This window comes from Montipora capricornis, chromosome 8 (genome assembly GCF_036669925.1).
Source record: "Montipora capricornis isolate CH-2021 chromosome 8, ASM3666992v2, whole genome shotgun sequence".
Lineage (NCBI taxonomy): Eukaryota > Metazoa > Cnidaria > Anthozoa > Scleractinia > Acroporidae > Montipora > Montipora capricornis.
Window position 1 is genome coordinate 35,387,039 of NC_090890.1, and position 21,618 is coordinate 35,408,656.

A 21,618-nucleotide genomic window follows, 5' to 3' on the forward strand; every position below is an offset into this window, starting at 1 on the left:
CGCGTACACACGCATTTCACTCTTAAACTTGTAAGTGTTTGACATCATTTTCCCCTTAAAAAGTTAAAGTTAGATAAGAGGCTTAAGCAGTTGCAAGCAAGCATGAAAAAATCTAGGCCTTGAACGGGATGAATATCAGTTCTATTCCATGACCGTGCGATTGGACTGCACTTGCTCTGCCAACTCAGTGAAATATCCTCAACCAGCTGGGAGCTGGTCACTTGCATTAGAGGTGAATGAATGAAATGATTTTGAGAATATTTTCATATAATCGAATTGCGGATTGACATGAAAGGACGCGTGGAAAAATATTTCTGTATAACAATACTATATCTATACTCTCAAAGGAAAAAAAACATTGAAATTATGGCTACCATTGCAGATGCGGGTGATGCAAAACATCTATGTGGACCTCACTTCAATTTTACCTTTTTCTATAGAATATCAGAGAGAAGACGTAACCTATGTTCTCATCAAAATGTCTTCGATCTTACTGGCGCTTCTTTTGATGTCACTTCCGTATAATAGTTTTGCAGCAGAGGATGGCAATACTGGTGGCCCGTCTTGCAATGACAACGTAAGCAAATACTCATGGCAATTACTCTATTTGTCACCGCTGTTTGTGTATTATTCCTGATAAAACTGAGATAGCCAAAGAAAAAGAGTATTTACTTTTATTTATTTTTTAATTGGGGTAATATCCAAACAATTTGTCCTCGATTTTGAAAAAAAAAAATGGTGGGTCTAAACTCCTAAGACGAGCACAGTTTATATTCCATACTATTATATGTCATCCATCTGATCTTCCAAGGTAGGAACTCACGATAAGAAGCACTGATTTACAATTAATATCGCTCTCGGATCGAAGAAAATCACAAAAACCTATTAAAGCAACAACATTGTAGCGAGCAGATTTACCAAATTATGTTGCTGCTTTAACAAAAACATCATTTCCGGTAACGACAGCATGAATAGCTTGAAATTGTTCCGCCTTAGCACAAAGTTCAAGTGGCATTTCTCAAATGCGAAATAAATTGCCTCCAGAAACTTGGCATCATAATTTCCTTTCACATTTATCCGCCATGTTTCCAGTATAAAAGCACTCCGAATAAACTATGCCCAAATAAGAAATGTTTTTCCTAATATGGTTTTACCCCCAGTTTTAGGGCAAAAATGGCGTCATTCCGAGCATACGCCTGCAAGTAATACAGGACCCTCTCTTTTCCCGCCTGGGTTCCAGACCCATCTAATGGACGGGGTAAAAGGAAGTCCTGGAACAGGACTACCATAACCCATGATTCAAATATATACATTTCTTTCAAAATAAAGAAAGTTAGTTGCTGTCACTGTGCATTGTTAGGTTTATACAATCACCTTATAGATTATCTGAAACTTTTGGGCTAAAATACTTTTCGAACAATATAGTTGCCCTAAGCCGACTGGACAGAGGACCACAATCCAGTTCGAAAAACGGGGATCTGTTTGTGTGCCCTATAATTTGGTTCATTTAATCTCCCTCTTTACCTTTTATACTTTTTTAAAGAATCCATATTTCGAGCTATTGTTTCGACATTTTAGAATTATACGAAAAAAATTCAATTTCTTGAACCTGTATGCGGACACATTCTACCCGGGTAATAATATATTCTATCCTCTACCGCTTTGCTCCTGCCGACAAAAACGAAACATCAAAAATTAGGTAAAAATCAAACTTCTCCAGAACATATTTCAATCTGTAGAATTGTTTACACGTATGAAAAAAAGTTTCTTCAGCAATAACGTTGAGTTAACCGTAGTCAATTAACAGACAGATTGAGATACCTGTTTCTTTCTGCAATCCTCGTCGATTTGCCGGTGTGGTATTCCCGGCATGCATGGCAAGCCTGGGTCCCCAGGATTCCCCGGCCGCGATGGACGAGACGGCCCGAAAGGGGATCAGGGTCGAACAGGAGCGGCTGGTGTCCAGGGTCCTCCCGGCCAAAAAGGAAACGGGGAGAGATTGGGACAAGTGGAGTTGCAGGTGTGATGGCTTTGAAGAACTGGAAGGAGTGCGCCTGGAATAACATTAACGATGACAAAGATAACGGCCTGATTAAGGTGAGGAACCGATTTTTTTTTTTTGGTGATAGAGAAAACAGGTTCATATCGTTGGTTAACAGTCGCTCAAGAAAGTTCAGTTTCAATGTGCAAAAAAGATGTGCCGTTATTTCCTTGAAGAGGACATTTCTCGTGAAGGAAACAGATGTGTTAATCTGCTTAGGAGACTTTAATTTCTTGAATTGAATACAAAAATGTTGGATTCATCGAAGAATTGAGTATTTCACTCAGAAAAAACGAAAAACAATTCAGTCAAATCTTTGATTCACCTTGCTTAAAATTAACATGGATGTGTTTTTGCTAAAACTTGCTCTTTAGGGTTCATTTAATGATCCTTTATTTTAAATTTTCTGAGCTTTCAGTTTTTCCTATTTCTTTGCGTGATTAAATTAGAGAAACTGATAATCATAATATCATAATAATAATAATAATAATAATAATAATAATAATAATAATAATAATAATAATAACAATCATAATCATAATGATAATAAAGATAATGGTAATGATAATGATAGTGATGATGATAATAATAATAATAATAATAATAATAATAATAATAATAATAATAATAATATGGTGATTTATTACTGACGTTTGAGAGCTAAATCATCTCTACTTTTATGACCTTTCATACGTTTTATATATGACGATTTTTATTACACAGGATTGCGTGTTCACCAAGAACTTCTCTGATACAGCTCTTCATGTGGCTTGGACTGGTACTTTGCGAGTTTATGCCTGCACTGATTGCTGTAAGCGATGGTACTTCACTTTCAACGATGCTGAATGCTCGGCTCCACTCCCTATTGATGGTATCGTGTACTTAAGTTTGAGCCATGATAATGCTCACCGCGTCCGCCATATTGAAGGGCACTGCAACAACATTCACAAGGTAAGGGTGCGCGTGGGATTCTGGGTCGGCAATTGTCCCGGATATGGAAATGCTGATGCCTACACAGGTTGGGGTGCAGTGTCCCGGATCTTTGTAGAGGAAGTTCCTAAACCTCAAGCTTAGATAACAAAATGTAATCTCCAGTCCGGCAAAAGCTCTTTAAAGAAACATAAATTATTTCAATGTAGAATTACATATACATTAATGTGGATAACGGCAACTTTGCCTTATTGGGTCTTCTTTTGATTGTAATAAACATTCTGTTGATTGAGAATAAGAGTTTAAACATGACCAATGCCTGCCTCTGAGACGATTCTTGTTATCTTGACTCCCGGTAAATATTTTGTTTAAATTCTTTTTCGCAATGCGTAGTCAAGAGAGAATGATCTTGTCCCACTCTTTTCAAAGCCAAACTTTTGAGATTCGTCAACAAACGTGATACCAACCACAGAGGCCACTTTGTTAGATCACTCGGAGCAGCAAAGCCGCCAATTCTTAAATTTCACCATGTCATTACAACTGACCAATCAGGTGTCGTTCTTAAAAAAATATCATTAAAAGCAAGGTAAACGCACCATAAAACTAACCCGGTGTGGCCAACACATCACGCATGCGCACAACCATCTCACTCGGTCAATTGTCAGTCATGGACATGCGTGATGTGTTGGCCACACTGGGTTGGTGTTATGGTGTGTTCACCTTGCTTTTAATTAATGCTTCTTTCTTAAAACAGCCGCGCAGTATGATCACACACTAAAGGTAAATTGAAAAAAATTAACCTTTTAAGAGGCCCATGAATGAGGATATAATATTCTGTTACGTCATTCGGCGAGGCCGAAGGCTGAGACCGGTAAATAACGGGATGCCATTAAAGCCACCTGAATTTTTCCGATATCTTTAAGAGGAAACTGAGAAGTTCGAGGATCACTTCGTCCTTTTGAATTCATGTATAACTCGCACTGCAAATATATACTTTTATTTCAGTCAAAGATAGCTCTTCGCAAAAATTGCGATCATGAAAGTATATCGAATCCATCATTCTCCCTCCTTGCTCCGTCCTCGACAAACTTCAGCGAAGAGTCTTCTAACCACGCGGGGAATAGATCCCAAAATGACCCGCGAATACTAGCAAAAACCAGAAATAAAACTCTTTCCGTTTGGTGAGCAAGTATCTCGAAAGTTAACTAGTTGACTTTCCCTGATTTTTGAGATACAATCAAGATTCGTCATTTTGCATTCTCAAAGAAAATTTGAAAGGAAAATATTAATATTCAGGGAACCCTTGTTTCATCTTGTTACAGCCCACTGAAAATTGCAGAAGCCGTTTCGATCCGGACTCCAAAATGAGGACAAATGTTTTAGGGGAATGGTTTTTAAAGCAACAAACATGACTGGGAAGAGGAGAGAGTTGAAGTGAAAGTAAGACGCGCAATGATAAACTGATAAAATTAAATGTCATGGGAGGCCATCATTAGCATTTACAGCGTATACTGTTCCATGGAGCTCAAGTTACCTTTAACAGACGAATTCACCCATCATGGGTAACCAGGGCGAGATGGGGAGAAATTCAATGGTTTGTAAGGAAGTTCAAAACGATGAAAAGTATTCATGATATGCAATTTTGGGTTTTTTTTATTTTCCAAAACAAGATATGCGCTCAAAGGTGCAGCAGAATAAATTTGGAGAGAATGGCTTTTGTAGAAATAATTTTATAAAAAAGAGTTTCTGCCATACATTTCCTGTAATTCCAAAGCCACAAAATTACAGAGAATGTATGGAGACAAAAAAAACAATATTTAGGAATTCCAAAGAACGGATACCAGGTCTAGTTCATCTCAGTTGTAAACATGAACTTATTTGTTTGGTTTATGAAGGCGAAAGTCCATAAAGTAGAGTTATGTACAGTATATTTTGCTTGAATTTCCATACAAACTTTTGAATTTCCCGCCATGTTGCCGTGATTACCCATGATGCAATCAAGAGCGTGAACTCGTCTATGGCCTACATATCGCCATCACCTACGTTTGCCAAAAAAACTTCTCCTTGATTAATTTGTATCGTCTCACTTCTGACGTATTGCGAGCACTGGATGATCTTTGATGGTTTAAAAAAATTAAGAGATCTCATTTGAGGACAGCGGGAAGTTTTATCGACCCGCAAGAAACAAACCAACTTCTCAAAAAAGAGGGGTTTAGCAGTCGTGAATCCGGGAAAATATATACCGGCAAGCGTATAAATTCCATGATAATCATCTTTCTGTTATTGAACATAAAGCATTCAACTATTGTCAAAGAGAAAGGAGTTGCATTCAACATGTTCAGTGACCGATTAATTGGAGAACTCAGCCCATCCAACACGAGATTAACTTAAAAATTGTAATCTCTGCGCTTGAGATTTGAACAATGGAAAAAAATCCTATTTGTTTTGTACTATCATGTGCATGCATCAATGCATCAATAATAGAAATATATGATTATTAGGGAGCTCTAACAAGAACAACGATCTAAAAAACATTTTCGAATAATATGATTTACGAATGTGAGAATGATATATACACGTGAGAAATGAGATGTTGATAGAACCCACTGGGAACTCGGAAAAAATCCGAGCCCCAGATGGGATTCGAACCCACGACCCTCCGTGATCTAGTCGGATGCTCCCACTAGATTACGGTATCTCATTTCTCATTATAGCTCATTATAGCTTCCTCATAGTATAGCATCCATAGCATAAGTTCAATCACAGATGAGCCCTTGGGGAAATAAGGAGAGAGTCCTTTCTATTACTTACGAGTCTGCTTTTATACTTTTACTCTAAGCATCTAGAAAGTTCTGTTGCAGCATTTATAGTGTATTACAAGGAATACTATTTGTGGAAACTGCTGAGTCACATTAAAGATACAAAACACCAGAGAGTTGACACTTGAGTAGTGTGAACACTAGTGTTACACTGTGGTTCTCTCACGTGTGACCGCAACCAATAAGAGATCTTTTGTTCTCGTCCACCAGCATGTCGGTGATGACGTAACGCCAAAACCACCAAATGAATACTATTTCCCGTTACTGTAATAGTTATTTCAGGGCGGGTAGTATTCCCGGGAGTCATGGATAAGTGCTCTCCAAAGGTCTCTGTCAGCCATCGTCACTGCTTTCTCCTTGGTCTCCCGTTTCAACCCTGTGTCTAATCGTAGGCTGTCAACAAACGTTAATCTCGGTCTCCCTCTGCTCCTGTGTCTATGCGTGGACGCCCAAAGTACAAGGAGGTGAAGGATTAGCTCAGGATGGCGTTGAGCATGACCAGAGCTGGCTAGCCTCATTCTCCTCTGTGCAAGTTTGGAGCTGACTTTTTTCGAAAGCTTCCCTGACTTTAGCATTAAATACTAACCCAATCAAAAGAACTTAACACCACAGTGCGTATTTAAAGGCTATTTTTCCCCGGCCGGGGGGAGGGGAAATAAACAAAATGTCTGTTTGACTGGGGATATTGAGCGGTGATATGACAGCTGGCGTCCACAAAAGCCGGGACGACAGAGCGGACTTAACATCGACTCTCTGCTTTTGTTGTTGTTTTTTTTCGGGTCACGATTTTTCTACGCATGCGTAAAATCTCTTTGCTCGTGGGACTGCTTATGATACATTCGGGTCACCAGAGCCTTGGATCGACCCAAGGCTCTAGAAAACTCTATGTTGGAGAACATGCGCCGTATGGTTCTCATAGTCAAATGTTTGCTATTTGGACCTTATGGCGCCTGCTCACTCTTCGTGCTAACATGAATGCACCAATTAGAAACGCTTTTGATAGCTGTTCACGAAAACCAATGACAAGACAATTTGTTTCAGGGTTCCCCAGAGCTCTTCTCTCCCTTAGTCAAGAGAAGAGCTCTTGGGTCCAGATTGCTTATGATAGGGACACTTTTCAGAGAGAGTATCCTAAGTAAGAATCGAACTCGGTATATCTCCTAATTCAGGGGCGCTCGCAATGACCACTAGACCACGAAAGGCTACGTGACGGATCAGCGGGAAATATTTGTAAAACAACTGTGCACGTGACTGACTAGAATCCAGATTTCGCGCGGTCAGTTTTTTCTCCTGCCTGTATTCTCCACGCGCTCGACTAACTCAGCGGTGAAAAAGAGACTGGCCTTAGTCTAGGATTTTCATTTCAAACTTTGCTCACGTCACTGCAACATTTCTTGATAGCAATGAAGTTTTGCCATCTGCCATGCGCTGTAGGATAAACACTGTAATACGGACATTAACTAACCCCTTCGAGAAGGTTGGTCGATGCCTTTCACAGGTATCGCCCTCAGTGTTTTGCTTGAGTCGATAAATCTTCCATGAAAATAACAATAACGTCCAAAAGCATGTGAACGACAACCTGTATCACAACAAATACTGAAGCTACATTATTACCAATTGGGCTAAGGATGACAAGCTTTTGGGTCTGAGAAGAACTTTTGTGCCTTCTTATCCGGTCGGTTTCAGCTTTGGCTGAACTAAGGTTTTGTTGTGGGATTCATACCTTTTACAAGAGATTTATGCCTTTAATTTATATCCACACAAAGGATGCCGTAGCCGGATTGATCTATAGTACAGAGAAGGCGTTTACGGAATGGCAGGTGATATTGAATTGCGATTCCTCAGATCTCAGGCGTAAATATCTAAGCCTCTTACAAATGTATAAAATTATGTTTGGATATTGCGTCCAATAAGTCATTTTCCGGTCTGACAATAGGTGTCTCGAAGGCTTACATTTATCTACTTTTTGGAACTTTTCTAATGACAACAGACATCACAAATCCATAGAGAGATTTTATGGCGAATTAAAACTACCGAGTTGCACATTATATAGTATCCAGTGAATGCAATGATAAACGAGTACGAAATGCGCACTTGTTATATGGAATATTAATTTACTACTTGTCTTCCTCCCAACGGAGGGACCCTAATGAAGAGTTATTCTTCAGTTCTTTGTTCAATCCAGTACCCAGAGCCTCCGAGAGGGTCTGCAATAATCCAAAACCGGAACCGGAAAACTCTGGTTCCGGTTGAATAACTGCGCATGCGTGAAAAGTCTTTAGACCACGTGGAAATTCAAACTTTAAGAAATTGGCCCATATCACTCAATGTCCAAACTAAAGATTTTGCCCGTCGAACCTCTCATTCAGTGTGAGGCTGGACGGGCAAAGACAATGCAAAGACAAAGCCTTTGTTCCCCACGGACTCCAAAATGGCCACCGAGTGATAAAGGTGAATGGGGTTTCTTTTTTTGCGTTTGACCAGAGTCTCTTATTCCCGACCGCTGGTGAAGGGAACGAGAGTGTTCTTTGTTCTTGTCAACAATAGCTCTGTCACGGAATTGAAGTATTCTTGATTTGAAGGTAAGTGTAGAATTCAGTGCAGGGATTGAACCAGATGAATCAGATAAAACGAAGAGCTTATACCTATTTGTAGTCCCAAAAAGAATCATTGTTCAATTTTCAATATAAAACAAAGTCTTCCAGTTTCTTTGGTATTTGTCTTTCGCGACTAGTCGTGGAGACTTCACAAGTATGGTATCCTCCATACCCAGCTTGGAACAGTCTTCCTCCCCTTGTCGCGTATCTTCCTGATCAGCAGGGACATCTTCACCTTCCGTCCCTTGAGATACTGGTTGCTCTTCCTGCGAAGCACTATACTTAGTTGTTCATCTCTCTCATGGTAGAGCTTCACGTGTGTCAGGAACCCATGACCCGGAGCCGACAACTCTACTGTGTTCGTGTAACAGCGTTTTTACAGACCGATTTATTTTTAGATTGGATTTCCCGCGAATGAGACTCCCACAGGAGCCCGATGACCAATTACAAGAAATTAAGCTGACGTCATAGGGTCACCGAACCGGAACTGCCCTTGTTTTTTGACCTAATTCGCGGGAAGGGCTAGTCTAAAAATAAACCTACTTGTGAAAACGCCGTTTCACAGACGCTCTATGGAAGTTGCACGCTCCAGATGGGCTCCTGCGTGTGTACTATTTCTCTGATACTAGGTTCCTTCAGGTTACTCAATCAGGACACTCTTGCCACACTTGTCAATCAGTTCATAAGGTTGACTCTCAAAAGGGGTGGTCCACGTTTTTATTAGCCACTATTTTAAAAGAACTTTGTCACCGGCCACCAAACCGCTTTTTTCCGCATTGCGAGCTCTGTCAGCATATTCTTTCATATTGACCCCTCTGTCTCTGTCTCCATATTTTACTTCTTCATCCAGTTTGGCAGCCTCCCTCAACTCTGGAAGTCTTGTACGCGGTTTTCTAACTGAATATTACCCCTGCTGGTCACGCACCTGTGCTGTTATGGGGAGTGTTCCGATGGGCAAATCGTTTCTACTGCTTTCCTCCAATCTTCTCTTTCAATTGGGCAATTTGCATTCGCTTTAAGGAGAGACGGGTTCTGGCGCTCGATCTCCCCATTAATTTGCCTGGGGCCACAATGGAGAGATCTTTCCGTGTTTCATGCCATTATCCTTAAAAGTGTTAGAAAAGACTCTACCACAAAATGAGGACCATCGTCACTTGTAAGGCAAACCATGGGTCGAAAACATTCTCTCTAGGCTACTGATGGCCACAACTGCTGTGTTTTTCTTTAAGATGCTAACTTCCACATATCTAATGTAATAGTCAGTCACTGCAAAGACATAGTCTCCTGATGGCACTGAACCCATGAAATCAATTGAAATGTCTTGCCAAGGTCTTTGAGGCAATTCAGTCACTCAGGTGAAGAGGTTCGGGATTGCTCGGTCCACTCACAACTTGACACCCATGGCATGTTCTGCAAAATGCTTCAGCTTCCTTATCATAACCTGGCCACCAGACCTCTATCCGCAAGCTTTGCTTCATTCTGGTCATCCCTTGGTGTCCTTCATGGGCTAATTCAATTGGTTTGTACGCCGCCTGTTATGTACAACAATTCTGGTTCCCCGAATTACAAATTACGGATTGGTTTGTACTTTGCGCATGTGGGATTCTCCCAATTTCCTGTCTCAATAATCTGTCATACATACTTCAATTCAATGAACGAAGTGATATATCAAATGAATCATATACTGAACTGCGGATATGAAATCAAGTAAAGCTCTAATTTTAAGAATTGCGTAGAGACGCCTGAAAAATTCAGGACTTCAACGAGGTTCGTTGTTAAAATTGTGTCCATAACTGCTAGGATCATAGCTTTACTTGATACTTCAATTCTTTATCTACTGCATACTCTTCTTCTATTTCTTCTGTACTCATAGCTCGTGGCACTGCTGTGTTGGCTACAAATCTGATGTATTCTTCTGCTACATTCCTAGGCTGTAGTTGTTCAGTCTTCGTGAGGCGTGACAACGCATCTTCAATGTTCGTTGACCCTGGCAAATACTTTACAGAGAATGAATATGGTTGTAACTGCAGGACCCATCGCTCAATTCTCGCCGAGGGCCTAGACTGCGCTGAGTAAATGAACTCCAAAGGTTTGTGGTCCGTCCACAGTTCAAAATGTAACCCATAAAGATACACATGAAACTTCTCACAGGCCCATACATAACCTTACATCACCATTTGGCTTAGGTACAATCACAAAAGCCCACGGAGTTAAGCCATCAACCTTCTCAATGATGTCTACCTTTAATCATGCGTCACGTTTTCTCTCGATCTTTTCCTTTAAGCTAAATGCAGGCCGCCTCAAAGGTTGTGCAACTGGCTGGATCTGGTGATCGATATGAACTTTCAGTTGAAAGTCTTTGAACTTTCCTATTCCTGTAAATATATCCTTGTACTCTGTACTCTGCCACAAGATTCAACGGGCCTTGCAATTTTAGGACTCCCAGCTCAATGGCTGATTCTCTTCCTAGTAGTGATTCTTTTCGCCCTTTGATAACGGTAAATTCAGCTGAAACACATTTGCTGCCTACTGTCAGATTTTCTGTAAACGTTCCTATGACTTCAAGAGGTGTAACTGCACCATAAGCATGCAGCTTCTTTGCATCCTTTCGTGACACGCAATACGTTGCTTCTTCAATAGTTCCCACAATGCTAAACTAATAATGACATTTGCACCTGCTCCAGAATCAATGATCATTTTCACTGGGATACCCCCAATGTATGCTGTGATCTTCCTTCCTCCTTGAACATCATCAGTGACTGCAAAGATATACTCATCTTCTTCCTCCTGACAATCTTGAGCCTGCATGTATACCGAACCCGGGATCTACTCGGAACTTCTGTAAATTTGGTTTTGCTTAAATTTGCAAACTGTCCCCGTTGAGAATATTTGGAGAACGTTTTTTCCCTGGCCGGACACTGGGGATCTCTGGCAAAATGACCACGCCTACCACACCAATAACACTCGCCTCTCATTGCGGCGCATTGTCTCGACCATTCCGTCCTGGCATTCTATCATTGACTCGATTTACTGATCCACTTGGCAGATTCACACTCTAGGTTGACCTTTTGACTGCTTCAAAATTCCGGGAAATTTCTTGTGAGTTTTGAAGTGTGAGTGTCTGGCCTTTTTCCAGACGTTTACGTCGTAACTCATTGGAACGACACTTTGAGATAATTTGATCCTGGATCTGTGTTTTCATTTGATCTCCACAATCCCACTGCTGAGGTTTCCGCCGCAGTCGTACTGCAAACTGGTAAATTGCTTCATCTTCTCCTTGCACCATTTCTCTGAATAAATGTGGCTCGTGTGGAGTGTTCACTTGTGTGATCATGCAACGAAGTGTAGAGTTAAAGCATGATCGTTATTCTGATACTGCTTTGCACTCCCTTTATAAGGCAGAACGTTTAAAATATCTTGTACATCTGGTCCAACGCAATGAAACTAGGAAGCCACAGCTTGCAATTGCACTCAGTGCCCACACTACTCGGATCACTATTGACATCAAATGGCCGAATTCCTCCAATATCCAATTCTCTCAAATTCATTTTCTGTCACAAACGTTATTTACACCGTAAAAAGCATCCTCGTCGCGAGTTGTAGAATTCAGTGGACATATTGAATATCGAATATCCGCACGCTCTGCTATTTACCGTTCTAATTTACCCTTCCGGTCAACTATCCGTAATATTTTACATCATGTAAGTCACACGAAATATCCCACAGATCTGGGCACTGTATTAACGATCTTAAAATACTGCAGCAAGAAAGCATTGACACTTGTTGATTGTTACTAATATAGTAACAACTTCTCACTGCTAACGTTTGAATTCATACAGGGCTTTAGCTCCTGGATATACGATGTCTCTTTTCTTTTACAACGATAATATGTTTTTTCCGATGCAATAACAAAATTGTCCCATTTGATGTTGCGTCCAGTCGTTGTGATGTGGTCGGCGATAGCTGAATGGTGATCTTCAGTTTGTCTGTCATGTAATCGTACGTCATGTAACGTACGTCATGTAACGTAGAAATCGTCACAGTTCCAGAATCTTGCTTTCATATTACTTTTGACATTTGAGAGCGATTCAAGTGCAACCTCGTTCCCAGGGTCTGGAGGCAGAGAAGATAGCCCCTGGGAACGAGGTTGATTCAAGTGATCTTTGTAAGGAAAAAAGGATTTTATCTTAAGCTGTGATGGCCGAAGAATTAGAGTTGTAGGCTTCTGACTTTTTTCATGACTTCATTTCCTCTTTTTAGGACTCATGACCCTAGCAAGTAATACGTCATCATTGCATAAATTATTATGTCTGAAGCAAAACACGGTTGTATAAAAATTAATAGCTTTCAGCAATTTTACTTAGCTCTTATTAACCGAGCAGGAGGTCTGTATGGGAGAATCTTGACCGAGGTCGTGAGTACAGACCGAACGCAGTGAGGTCTGTACACACGACAGAGGTCAAGATTCTCCCATACAGACCTCCTGCTCGGTTAATAAGATATTTATTATATGGCAAACAAGAACAATTTAATTCGTTTAATGTAACTGGTTGTACTAACTGACATTTTGCTTGCGAACGGCGATGAGTGGCGATGAGCTGAACTTAATTCTGTCAAAGTTTGCTCGTCATCCTCTCTTTTGTCATCATGCTTTTTGGCACTTCTATAAATAAATATTGGTAGAAGAAAATACTCAATATTTTTGCATTTTAGTTTGCATCTTTTCACCGCAAAACAGTACCGGTCTAGATGCCGGTGTAGGGTGGAAAATCTAGACCGCGGTCAATATCAATTTTAGCCAATAAAATTCGTGAATTTTGTAGTTCCCATTCCTCGTGAGACAGAGCCATATAATAAGTTCACTTATTAACTGCAAAACAAAATTCTAGTGTCATAAGAAAATGTTGGTTTGTATTAAAGAAAACCTAATACCAAACGGAGTTGATGCGTAAAAAATCGTATTTCGTATTCTTGGTTTCGGTTCTCTTCGCCGAAAAGTAACAATTACCTTCGGTAGCCGGAAATACGTTTGCTCTCAAATGAGATGAATAATATTCATGTTGGACATCTTAAATGTTAAAATCCGATAGCGACACGCTCGAAACAACTACGTTGTTCTGGTTGAAACATCTAAGTGCTTTTTTTTATGAAAGTTAACTGAAAAGGAGTCACCTATAAAGCTGTTATTCACTCACTCGTTATCCCTCCAAAACGAGCATAAATTATTGTCCCAAGAACAATGTACAGAGCATCGACGTATCCAGAGAGACACGTAATTCTAACCTGCTCGTGTTTATAAATAATTTATAGTTCCAATTGAGGTTCTTTACTTTTTTTCGTTTGTGTGCCCTTTTTTGATGAGGGCTTGGGTGCAAATTTTGACGGCTTCCCTGGCTGAAAATATGATCAAGGAAAGCACTGAAGGTGCATAAATCTAATCTTTCTTTATTAATAAGTGGGAAACGTTCGTTTTAAATTAAGGTTCATTTTGCAACCAGGTTGAGTATAGCTTATTAAAACGTTACGATTCAAAGGCCCAAATATTCATTGTTTATCACGAACTCTCTATCTATTACCTTCGCTAGAATTATGCAAGAGGTAAACCGTATACAACGACAAAGAACATGAGGAATTGAAGAGATATCTGAAGTCGGCGATGAGGATATCAGTGGAAGTTGTCTCGTGTCTCGTAGGTTTGCGAGGTGTAATTCAGTCAGGTCACTGTCAGGTTCGTGTTTATGTTTACATTTTTTTCTAATTGTTGCGAGAGTGCAGGGTTGGTGCTTTGATGAGAGAATTCGTACTCCACCACTGTGACCCGGATTCTATTCTCAGACTCACGTGTGGGCTTAGTTTGTCCACTGATGTTTTAATGCGGGTGTTTCGGCTTTTCCCTTTCGATAAACCATCGTTTGAAGCAGTCTGCTTTGCAATTAGTTTCTCACAATAAAATGAAAAGGGCTTTTTTTCCACGGTCATTTAGCTGTACGTATACAATTTTCTTTTTATGCAAGGGCCAGCTGTAGAATTTTGTATGGCTTCCCTCTGCCAACTTTTCCTGCTAACTACCGTAAAAAAAAATTAAGATCAGGAAGAAAATAATTCATGCGTTCCAATGGTTCACTGTTCAATTCTCCGCATTTAAATGACAAAGATACAACTCAATGCTTTACACAGACTAACTTTTGAGAGTAAATATTTTTCCGAACTTTTGACGGACGTATAATGGGTTGTTAATTCGCTTTACCTTCTGCCTTAAAATTAAATTCCAAATCGCGACAAAGTAAATACATATACGCACGTGGCAACATTACAATTGGCCCAATTGCCAATTGAAAAACATACTTGCTTATTTCAATGTCACTGATTTACTTAACTAGTTCATCAGTGAAGGAAAATAATCTGTGCAAAAAACCTGTAGAATCAACAGCCGAGCAATGAAACTGAAGCAATTGACCGGCCACAAACCAAATTGCAACCGTAGAGACAAGATCACGCTCATAATTGGAAAAAGCTGCCCAGATCAATATAAGCGATTTCTACTAATAATCGAATCAAAGGGCTTGATCCTAGCATTACAGAGAGTATAAAACTATGCATATACTCGTATAATTCGTTTTCGGAAGATCGAGTCATAGTTATCGACTCAGATTATCGCAGTAGGAAGGTTTATCAATACATCATAAAATTAACAAATCCCCTCTGCTGCCACATTTCATTTCTATGAACGACAAATCCTTGAGTGTCTTCTCAAACCTCGGAAACTTTACCTTGCGAGGATTTCTTATTGTAAATCATCTCAATTTCAAATTTTCGACGGAAATACTGGCATTTTGAAAATCGCAATGACGTTATTGTAAGCATACTAGCGTACTTAATGCAAACTTTGAATCACCTGCTGCCTCTCCACAAACAAGTGTGGCTCTTTTTATGATATTTTTGAGGCTGTAACTAGCACAGTTTTCGATAGTCAGATTTCAAGAGAATAAACAAAATTAATATTTGAGGGGAAAGAGATTTGTGCTGATAAAATACAACCGGAACTTATTTTACTTTAAAAATAGTTAATTTTGTCCTCTCTCTCAACAAAACAAATCGAGAAGTCAATAAAAAGTAGTGCGCGGTAAAAAAATGCGAAATTTTCCACGACAAAGGAAGTACTTTCTCAGAAAGTAAACAAGAATCGTCGAAGCTAAAAGTCGGTAGAAAATAAAAATATACTGATCCATCTCATTCATTAATTAAAATAGACGTTCTGATTTGAAAAAAATGATTTTGTTCCGAAAAAGTCTTCAGATGGGATGAGAAGATTTAACTTGATTCCTTCTTTGCGTACTAAACAATAATTATGGTAATAATCGGTTCATTGTAGAAACTGAGCACAAGTCACTTATGCAAAATGGGGAGACTGTGGATCAAATCAAAGCGGATCATATGAACTCAGAATTATTTTTAAGCGGAAGAACAACCTCGTGCGATCATGAGTAGACGACTGGAACTTGAAACTCAACACACACAAAAATCGCACTCAAGACATACGTATACTGGGGGAATGTCTATAACACAAGGGTCGTATTTAATAATTACATCATCAGCTGCTCTGAATCCGAATTGATAGTAAAATGGGAAAAAAAGTGTTTATAGCTTTGACTTTACTTCATTTTTACCACTTGTATTCTATATGTTATCTATCGGAAAAGGGACCAACATAAAAAACATGATGTGAGAAAAACGTTCTAGATCTCCTGATCAGTTATCATTAATGCATTCACAAAACAGCGCAAAACAAGAAAAGCGTTCGAGTTGTGCCATCATGGGCAAATCTCAAGAGCAAAGATTTCAATATTTAAGTTTATCCCAAGTTCAGTTTTCCCATAAGAATTACTAAAAAACTGCGACGAAAAAGCCGGGCCATGGAAGGGGTGAGTGTTCCTCCAATGGCTCGGTCACTAAACATTGTTTGTGTGAGTCTTCATCTCCCTTTGGCAACTCGTGAATGCCCTACGCTCAATTACAGAAAAAATAATTGTGGTGCGAGTTTCGCTGTTTATTAATTTCCCTGATTTTCAACTGCTAAACAACCCCTATCTGAGTCATAGATTTTTCGTATTATTATCAGCATCCTCAGGCTTTTCTTTCCTGCGTCTCGCTAAAAATTTTCGACTGATCTGTTCTCAAACCGTGCTCTCAACCATTACAGTATCGTCAAATGTTCACGAAATGTCAGAAAAAACTAGTGTCACCGATTTTTCCAGAGCGCTTCAGTTATACCAAAGATATTAAATTAAACAATAAAATGAGATAAATTTCCTCTTAACTCGTATTAAAGTAGTGTTAAAGGAACATAAGAAAAGAACGTGTACCTCGTTTGGCACTTGAAGAACAAACAATTCCAACGGTACCTTAGATGACCGTGAATATATGAAAATTTCTTATTTCAAAACTTATACAGCGACACAAATCCGGCATTGTCGAATACTTTTTAAACAGTCCAACGTTATCGACTAGTCGGTTTTTTGTTAAAAGCAAACTTAATTAAACATAATAATAAAACGTTCTCTGGTTAAAAAGGAACCACCAGCTTTCGACTGCCAGGACCTACAGCCTTCAATGGGTGAAAGCGAAATGAAAGGTGACACAAATTAAATTCGGAAAAAAAATGTGTGAAGATTACAAAGCGATCAAGAAATTTACAAATTTGAAAAGAATGTAGCACTGTCCAGGTCGTAGGACGCGGATTAGACTGTCCAAAAACAAGAGTAAGAGAAAAAGATAGACGGTGAGTGATCACAAGTTCTCAGTAGCAATAGTTAAAATCCGCTAATTTGGTATCTCGTTCACTTAACTGCCTCGACTCGTTTGTCGACTGACGAGGTAAAGCGGCCAATATGGGAAGTTAGTTATTAGGTGCCACCTTTTTTGATCGGATATGGTCATTAAGTTTATTGATTTCTCTGTAACATTTCAACCTCTTTCGGAGCAATGAAAGTGAAGGCATACGAATCTAGTGCGAGCACTTCAAGCCTGTACTTATAAATTCAGAATGTGCATTCAACAAGACGCTGAGAGATAAATATTCGTTCAGTAGCGGCCAAACTGTCGAGAATTTTCGTTGCCAAAAACATTGAAGATTCCTACCTGAAATGTTTTCTAAACGATTCGCAGGAGAGAAAATACAGTCCTTTCTGACATCAGTCACTTATTGAAGACGTAGGTCAGTGATTTGCCAATTTAGCTCTCGGTAAGAGAAACTTAGTACGTTTCAGTAGGTTTATTTTTGCAATTTTTCGCACTAAAAGTTCAGCTAACAAATTCAAGGTAGGAAATTAATAGTTGGACGGGAAGAGGATACTATCAATTTCTGAGAGCTAAAATAATCAAGTTGCCATTGGTTAAATCAAAGTAAGGTTACCCGTGTATACCAGTTTCCCCACTTTTACCCATATAGTATGCGACTATGCCTCAATCGATGAGAATACATGAAGAATACATATCTCAGTCGTACTAACCGAATTCGAGGTCTGTATTGTTAGTAACGGACCGAGATTTTTTCCGCTGATATGAGCTAGGGCCATGAATCAACGGGGAAAAGCAAGTAGTCGAAACTTTATTGCAGTTAGTGAGTAAAGTGAGATAAATGATAACAGGAAGGGGGAATATTCTTTAGCTATTATGCAAACAAAAGAAACAGGAATGAAATGTAACATTTTGTTTGACAGCTGCAACAATTCCGTTGATGGTAACGCATAACTATTAATATTCTATCAACTAATGATTTAGCGGACTTGAAAAAGTGACAAGATAAGTCAACAGAAGAGATTATAAAATTCGTTCTGCAACAAATGTTGTTATCAACTCCTGACTTTGGAATTGTTACGCAGGAACTTGAACAAACACAAAGCGAGTTTCCTTTGCGAATTCAGGTATGGTCTTCTCCCCCATTTTCTCATTCCACGGCGGTAAAAGTAATAAGGTTTTTAGCGTCTTTTTCTCGGCTGGGAGAAAGACGAAGCTAAACATTTCTGTAAATATTGTTCTGGCAGATTAATTTAGATGAAAACTTTGGTCAAACAAGTTCATCTAATGTACGCCAGTATTTTTCTCTTTTTATGTAAAACAATTTGATCGCATTGTCCCTGAAGTAAGAGATTATACCAGTAGCTCGGTTAATTAAAAAAAAGCGCAAATTTCTGGAATTATAAATGGCGGAGATAACTAACTAAGGTAAAAAATCCAGATGCAACTATTCCGTGTTTTGATAGACAACCGATTATTTTTTGCCTTAATGTTTAGCGAAACAAAAAGCAGAGTTGATTAACACTGCGCGCTGGGGTGTGGAAATATCTAAATGAAAAGCAAAAGCTTTGCATTTAATTTTAACTTATTAAGGTCCTCACCTATATTTCATGGAAAAAAGTTACCAATTTTTGTTACTTTATTGTGTTCGTTACAGATCCCAGCGAAACGAAATGGTTCATTTTCGAAGTAATTCAACCCCGGGCTTGATGTTTTCACTTGTGTTTGCGATCCTGAGTTACTTTGCTGCAGCGAACAACAAGAGCAGCCAACAACCCATCAATGCGGTGAGAAAAAAGTAACCCGCTTGTTCAGTATACCAAACTAAATGACTTTTTTTCTCAATTAGGGATACATTGATAAAAATTAACGAGTCACCTCAAAACAAAAGAGGTTTTCCATGGGGAGAGGAGGGTGAAAGGGACGCTGTGGGGCGTGGGTTGTCAGTAAGTGTGAAGAGGAGGTGTCACTCGTTTTGCATGATTAGAAATTAGATTAGCCTTAACTGTGAATAATCAGGGAATTTATTTCTTCCTTTTTTTTTTCTTTTAAACGAACAGCCTGCTTCCCTTTTCTATGGAGGCATTCCAGGAATGCATGGAAAGCCTGGGTCACCTGGGTTACCAGGCCGTGACGGAAGAGATGGTCGTGAAGGGGCCAAAGGAGACCAAGGACAACCCGGTAAGGCTGGACCCCAGGGACCTCGTGGGGTAGTGGGTCCTGCTGGTGCGAATGGAAAGGATGGCGCAAAGGGTGAACGCGGTGTCCAGGGCCCTCCCGGCCAAAAAGGAGAGCGAGGAGAGAGTGGGGCAAGTGGAGCTCCAGGTGTGATAGCTTTTAAGAACTGGAAGGAGTGCGCCTGGAAAAACATTAACGATGGCAAAGATCATGGCCTGATTAAGGTGAGCAACAGATTATCTTTTTGGCAACAGAGAAGACATGTTTATATCGTTGGTAAACAGTTGCTGAAGAAAGCGAAACACATGTGCACGTCATTTCCTGGAAGAGGTCATTTCTCGTGAAGTAAACAGATAAATTAATCTGCTTAGTAGATATTAATTTCTTCTATTAAATAAAAAAAATGGATTGATTTAAGAGCTGAATATTTACTACAGAAAAAAAAAAGGAAAACAATTCGAGGTAAAATCTTTGATTCACTTTGCCTGAAATTTAGAAGGAAAAACTTACACTTCAAGGTTCATTTAGTGATCCCTTATTTTATCTTTTCTGGATTTATTTTTCTTATTAATTTGCATAATTATTTTTTTTACAATTACTGCAAAATTCTCGCGCGCTCATTAACTAATTTTTATTGTCAATAAGCGGACAGACACATAAATTTATAATTTATGCGATATTGACGAGAGATTGCATGAAATTGAAGTTTCCGCATTTTTGTCTCGCGTTCTTCTCGTGTTTTCACTTAATTTTGACCCCTCTTCCTTTTTGTTATTGTAAAAAACAAATTGATGTCAGTTTTTCATGCGTCTGTCCTGTTATTGACAATGAATTTCGTCATAACATTGTCAACTGAGTAGTCTGCGGATCCACTCGGCTATCGCATCGTGGATCCACAGCTACTTTGACAATGTTATGATCAATAACAGGACAGACGCATGAAAAACTGACATCAACTTGTTAAAGTGCAACTGATAGTCATAATCGAATGATAATTAAAAATAATAGTATGGTGATCTAGTATCTATTACTGACTTCTGGGAGCTAAATCACCTACTTTTATGGCCTCTCATACATTTAATATAAGTCGATTTTTATTACACAGGATTGCGTGTTCACCAAGAACTTCTCTGATACAGCTCTTCATGTGGCCTGGACTGGTGGTTTTCGAGTTGCAAGCTGCAAGAGTTGCTGTAAACGCTGGTACTTCACTTTCAACGGTGCTGAATGCTCGGCTCCCCTCCCTATTGATGGTGTTGTGTACTTAGCTTTGGCGGGTCAAAGTCCTCATCGCGTCCGCCATATTGAAGGGCACTGCAACAACATTCACAAGGGAAAGGTGCGAGTGGGATTCTGGGTCGGCAATTGTGCTGGATATGGAAATGCTGATGCCTACACCGGTTGGAATGCAGTGTCCCGGATCTTTGTAGAGGAAGTTCCTAAACCTCAAGCTTAGATAACAAAATGTAATCTTCAGTCCGGAAAAAGCACTTTAAAGAGACATAAACCTTTGAAATGTACAATTAAGTATACACAATTTGGATAATGGCGACTTTTGTTTATTGGGGCTTCTTTTGATTGTAATAAACATTCTGCTGATTGGAAATAAAAGTTTCAACGAGACCAATACCTGCCTCTGAGTACAATGCTTATTACCTTGTCAGTCCTCTATATGTTTTTCTACATTCTTCTTCACGATGTGTTGTCAAGAGAGAATGGGACTTTTCCCACTCTTTTCAAAGTCAAACTTTTCGAATTCGTCAGCAAACGTGATACCTACCACAGCGGCCATTTTTTCAGATCATGCAGAACAGCAAAGCCGCCAAGTCTGTTATTTCACAACATCATTACAACTGACCAACCAGGTGTCTTTCTTTAAAAAAACAGAGGTATTAAAAGCAAGGTGAACACACCAACTATTTGTGGGCAACATTGAAAAAATATTATTGGAAGAGACCCATGTATATATTGGTTATTGACCAAGCGTGAGGTCAAGATGGCTGGATATTGGCCAAGGTTTTTTTTGCGTGTTTATGGATCGAGACGAGGTCGAGGTCCATAAAAATGCAAAAAAAGAACGAGGCCATTATCCAGCCATCTTGACCGAATAAGCTTGGTCATGATAAAGGATTTATTTTAGGAGATAAAACACCAAAAAAAAGTGATCTTTGATCTTGCTGGACCAAGCGAGAAATCCCGAGCGGGCAGTATAGCTCCATCTTGCCCGCTCAGGTAGCCAATCACAGCTCGCGATTTG

At 39.4% G+C, this 21,618-nt stretch overlaps 1 protein-coding gene and 1 pseudogene across 2 annotated transcripts; both read left to right on the top strand.

The window, feature by feature from the left end:
* The first annotated feature begins 1,870 nt into the window (after positions 1-1,870).
* On the top strand, positions 1,871-3,115 carry LOC138014545 (collagen triple helix repeat-containing protein 1-like; annotated as a pseudogene).
* Positions 3,116-13,725: 10,610 nt separating this feature from the next.
* Positions 13,726-20,984, top strand: LOC138014538 (collagen triple helix repeat-containing protein 1-like). Of its 2 annotated transcripts, XM_068861649.1 has the most exons (5): positions 13,726-13,811; positions 13,973-14,115; positions 18,841-18,970; positions 19,244-19,585; positions 20,467-20,984. In XM_068861649.1, the coding sequence occupies exons 3-5, from the start codon at positions 18,857-18,859 to the stop codon at positions 20,815-20,817; spliced, it is 807 nt and encodes a 268-aa protein (XP_068717750.1). In that variant the 5' UTR covers positions 13,726-13,811; positions 13,973-14,115; positions 18,841-18,856; the 3' UTR covers positions 20,818-20,984. The 2 variants fall into 2 exon arrangements, with proteins under 2 accessions (XP_068717750.1, XP_068717749.1); XM_068861648.1 differs by lacking the exons at positions 13,726-13,811; positions 13,973-14,115 and adding an exon at positions 18,244-18,310.
* The last annotated feature ends 634 nt before the right edge of the window (positions 20,985-21,618 follow it).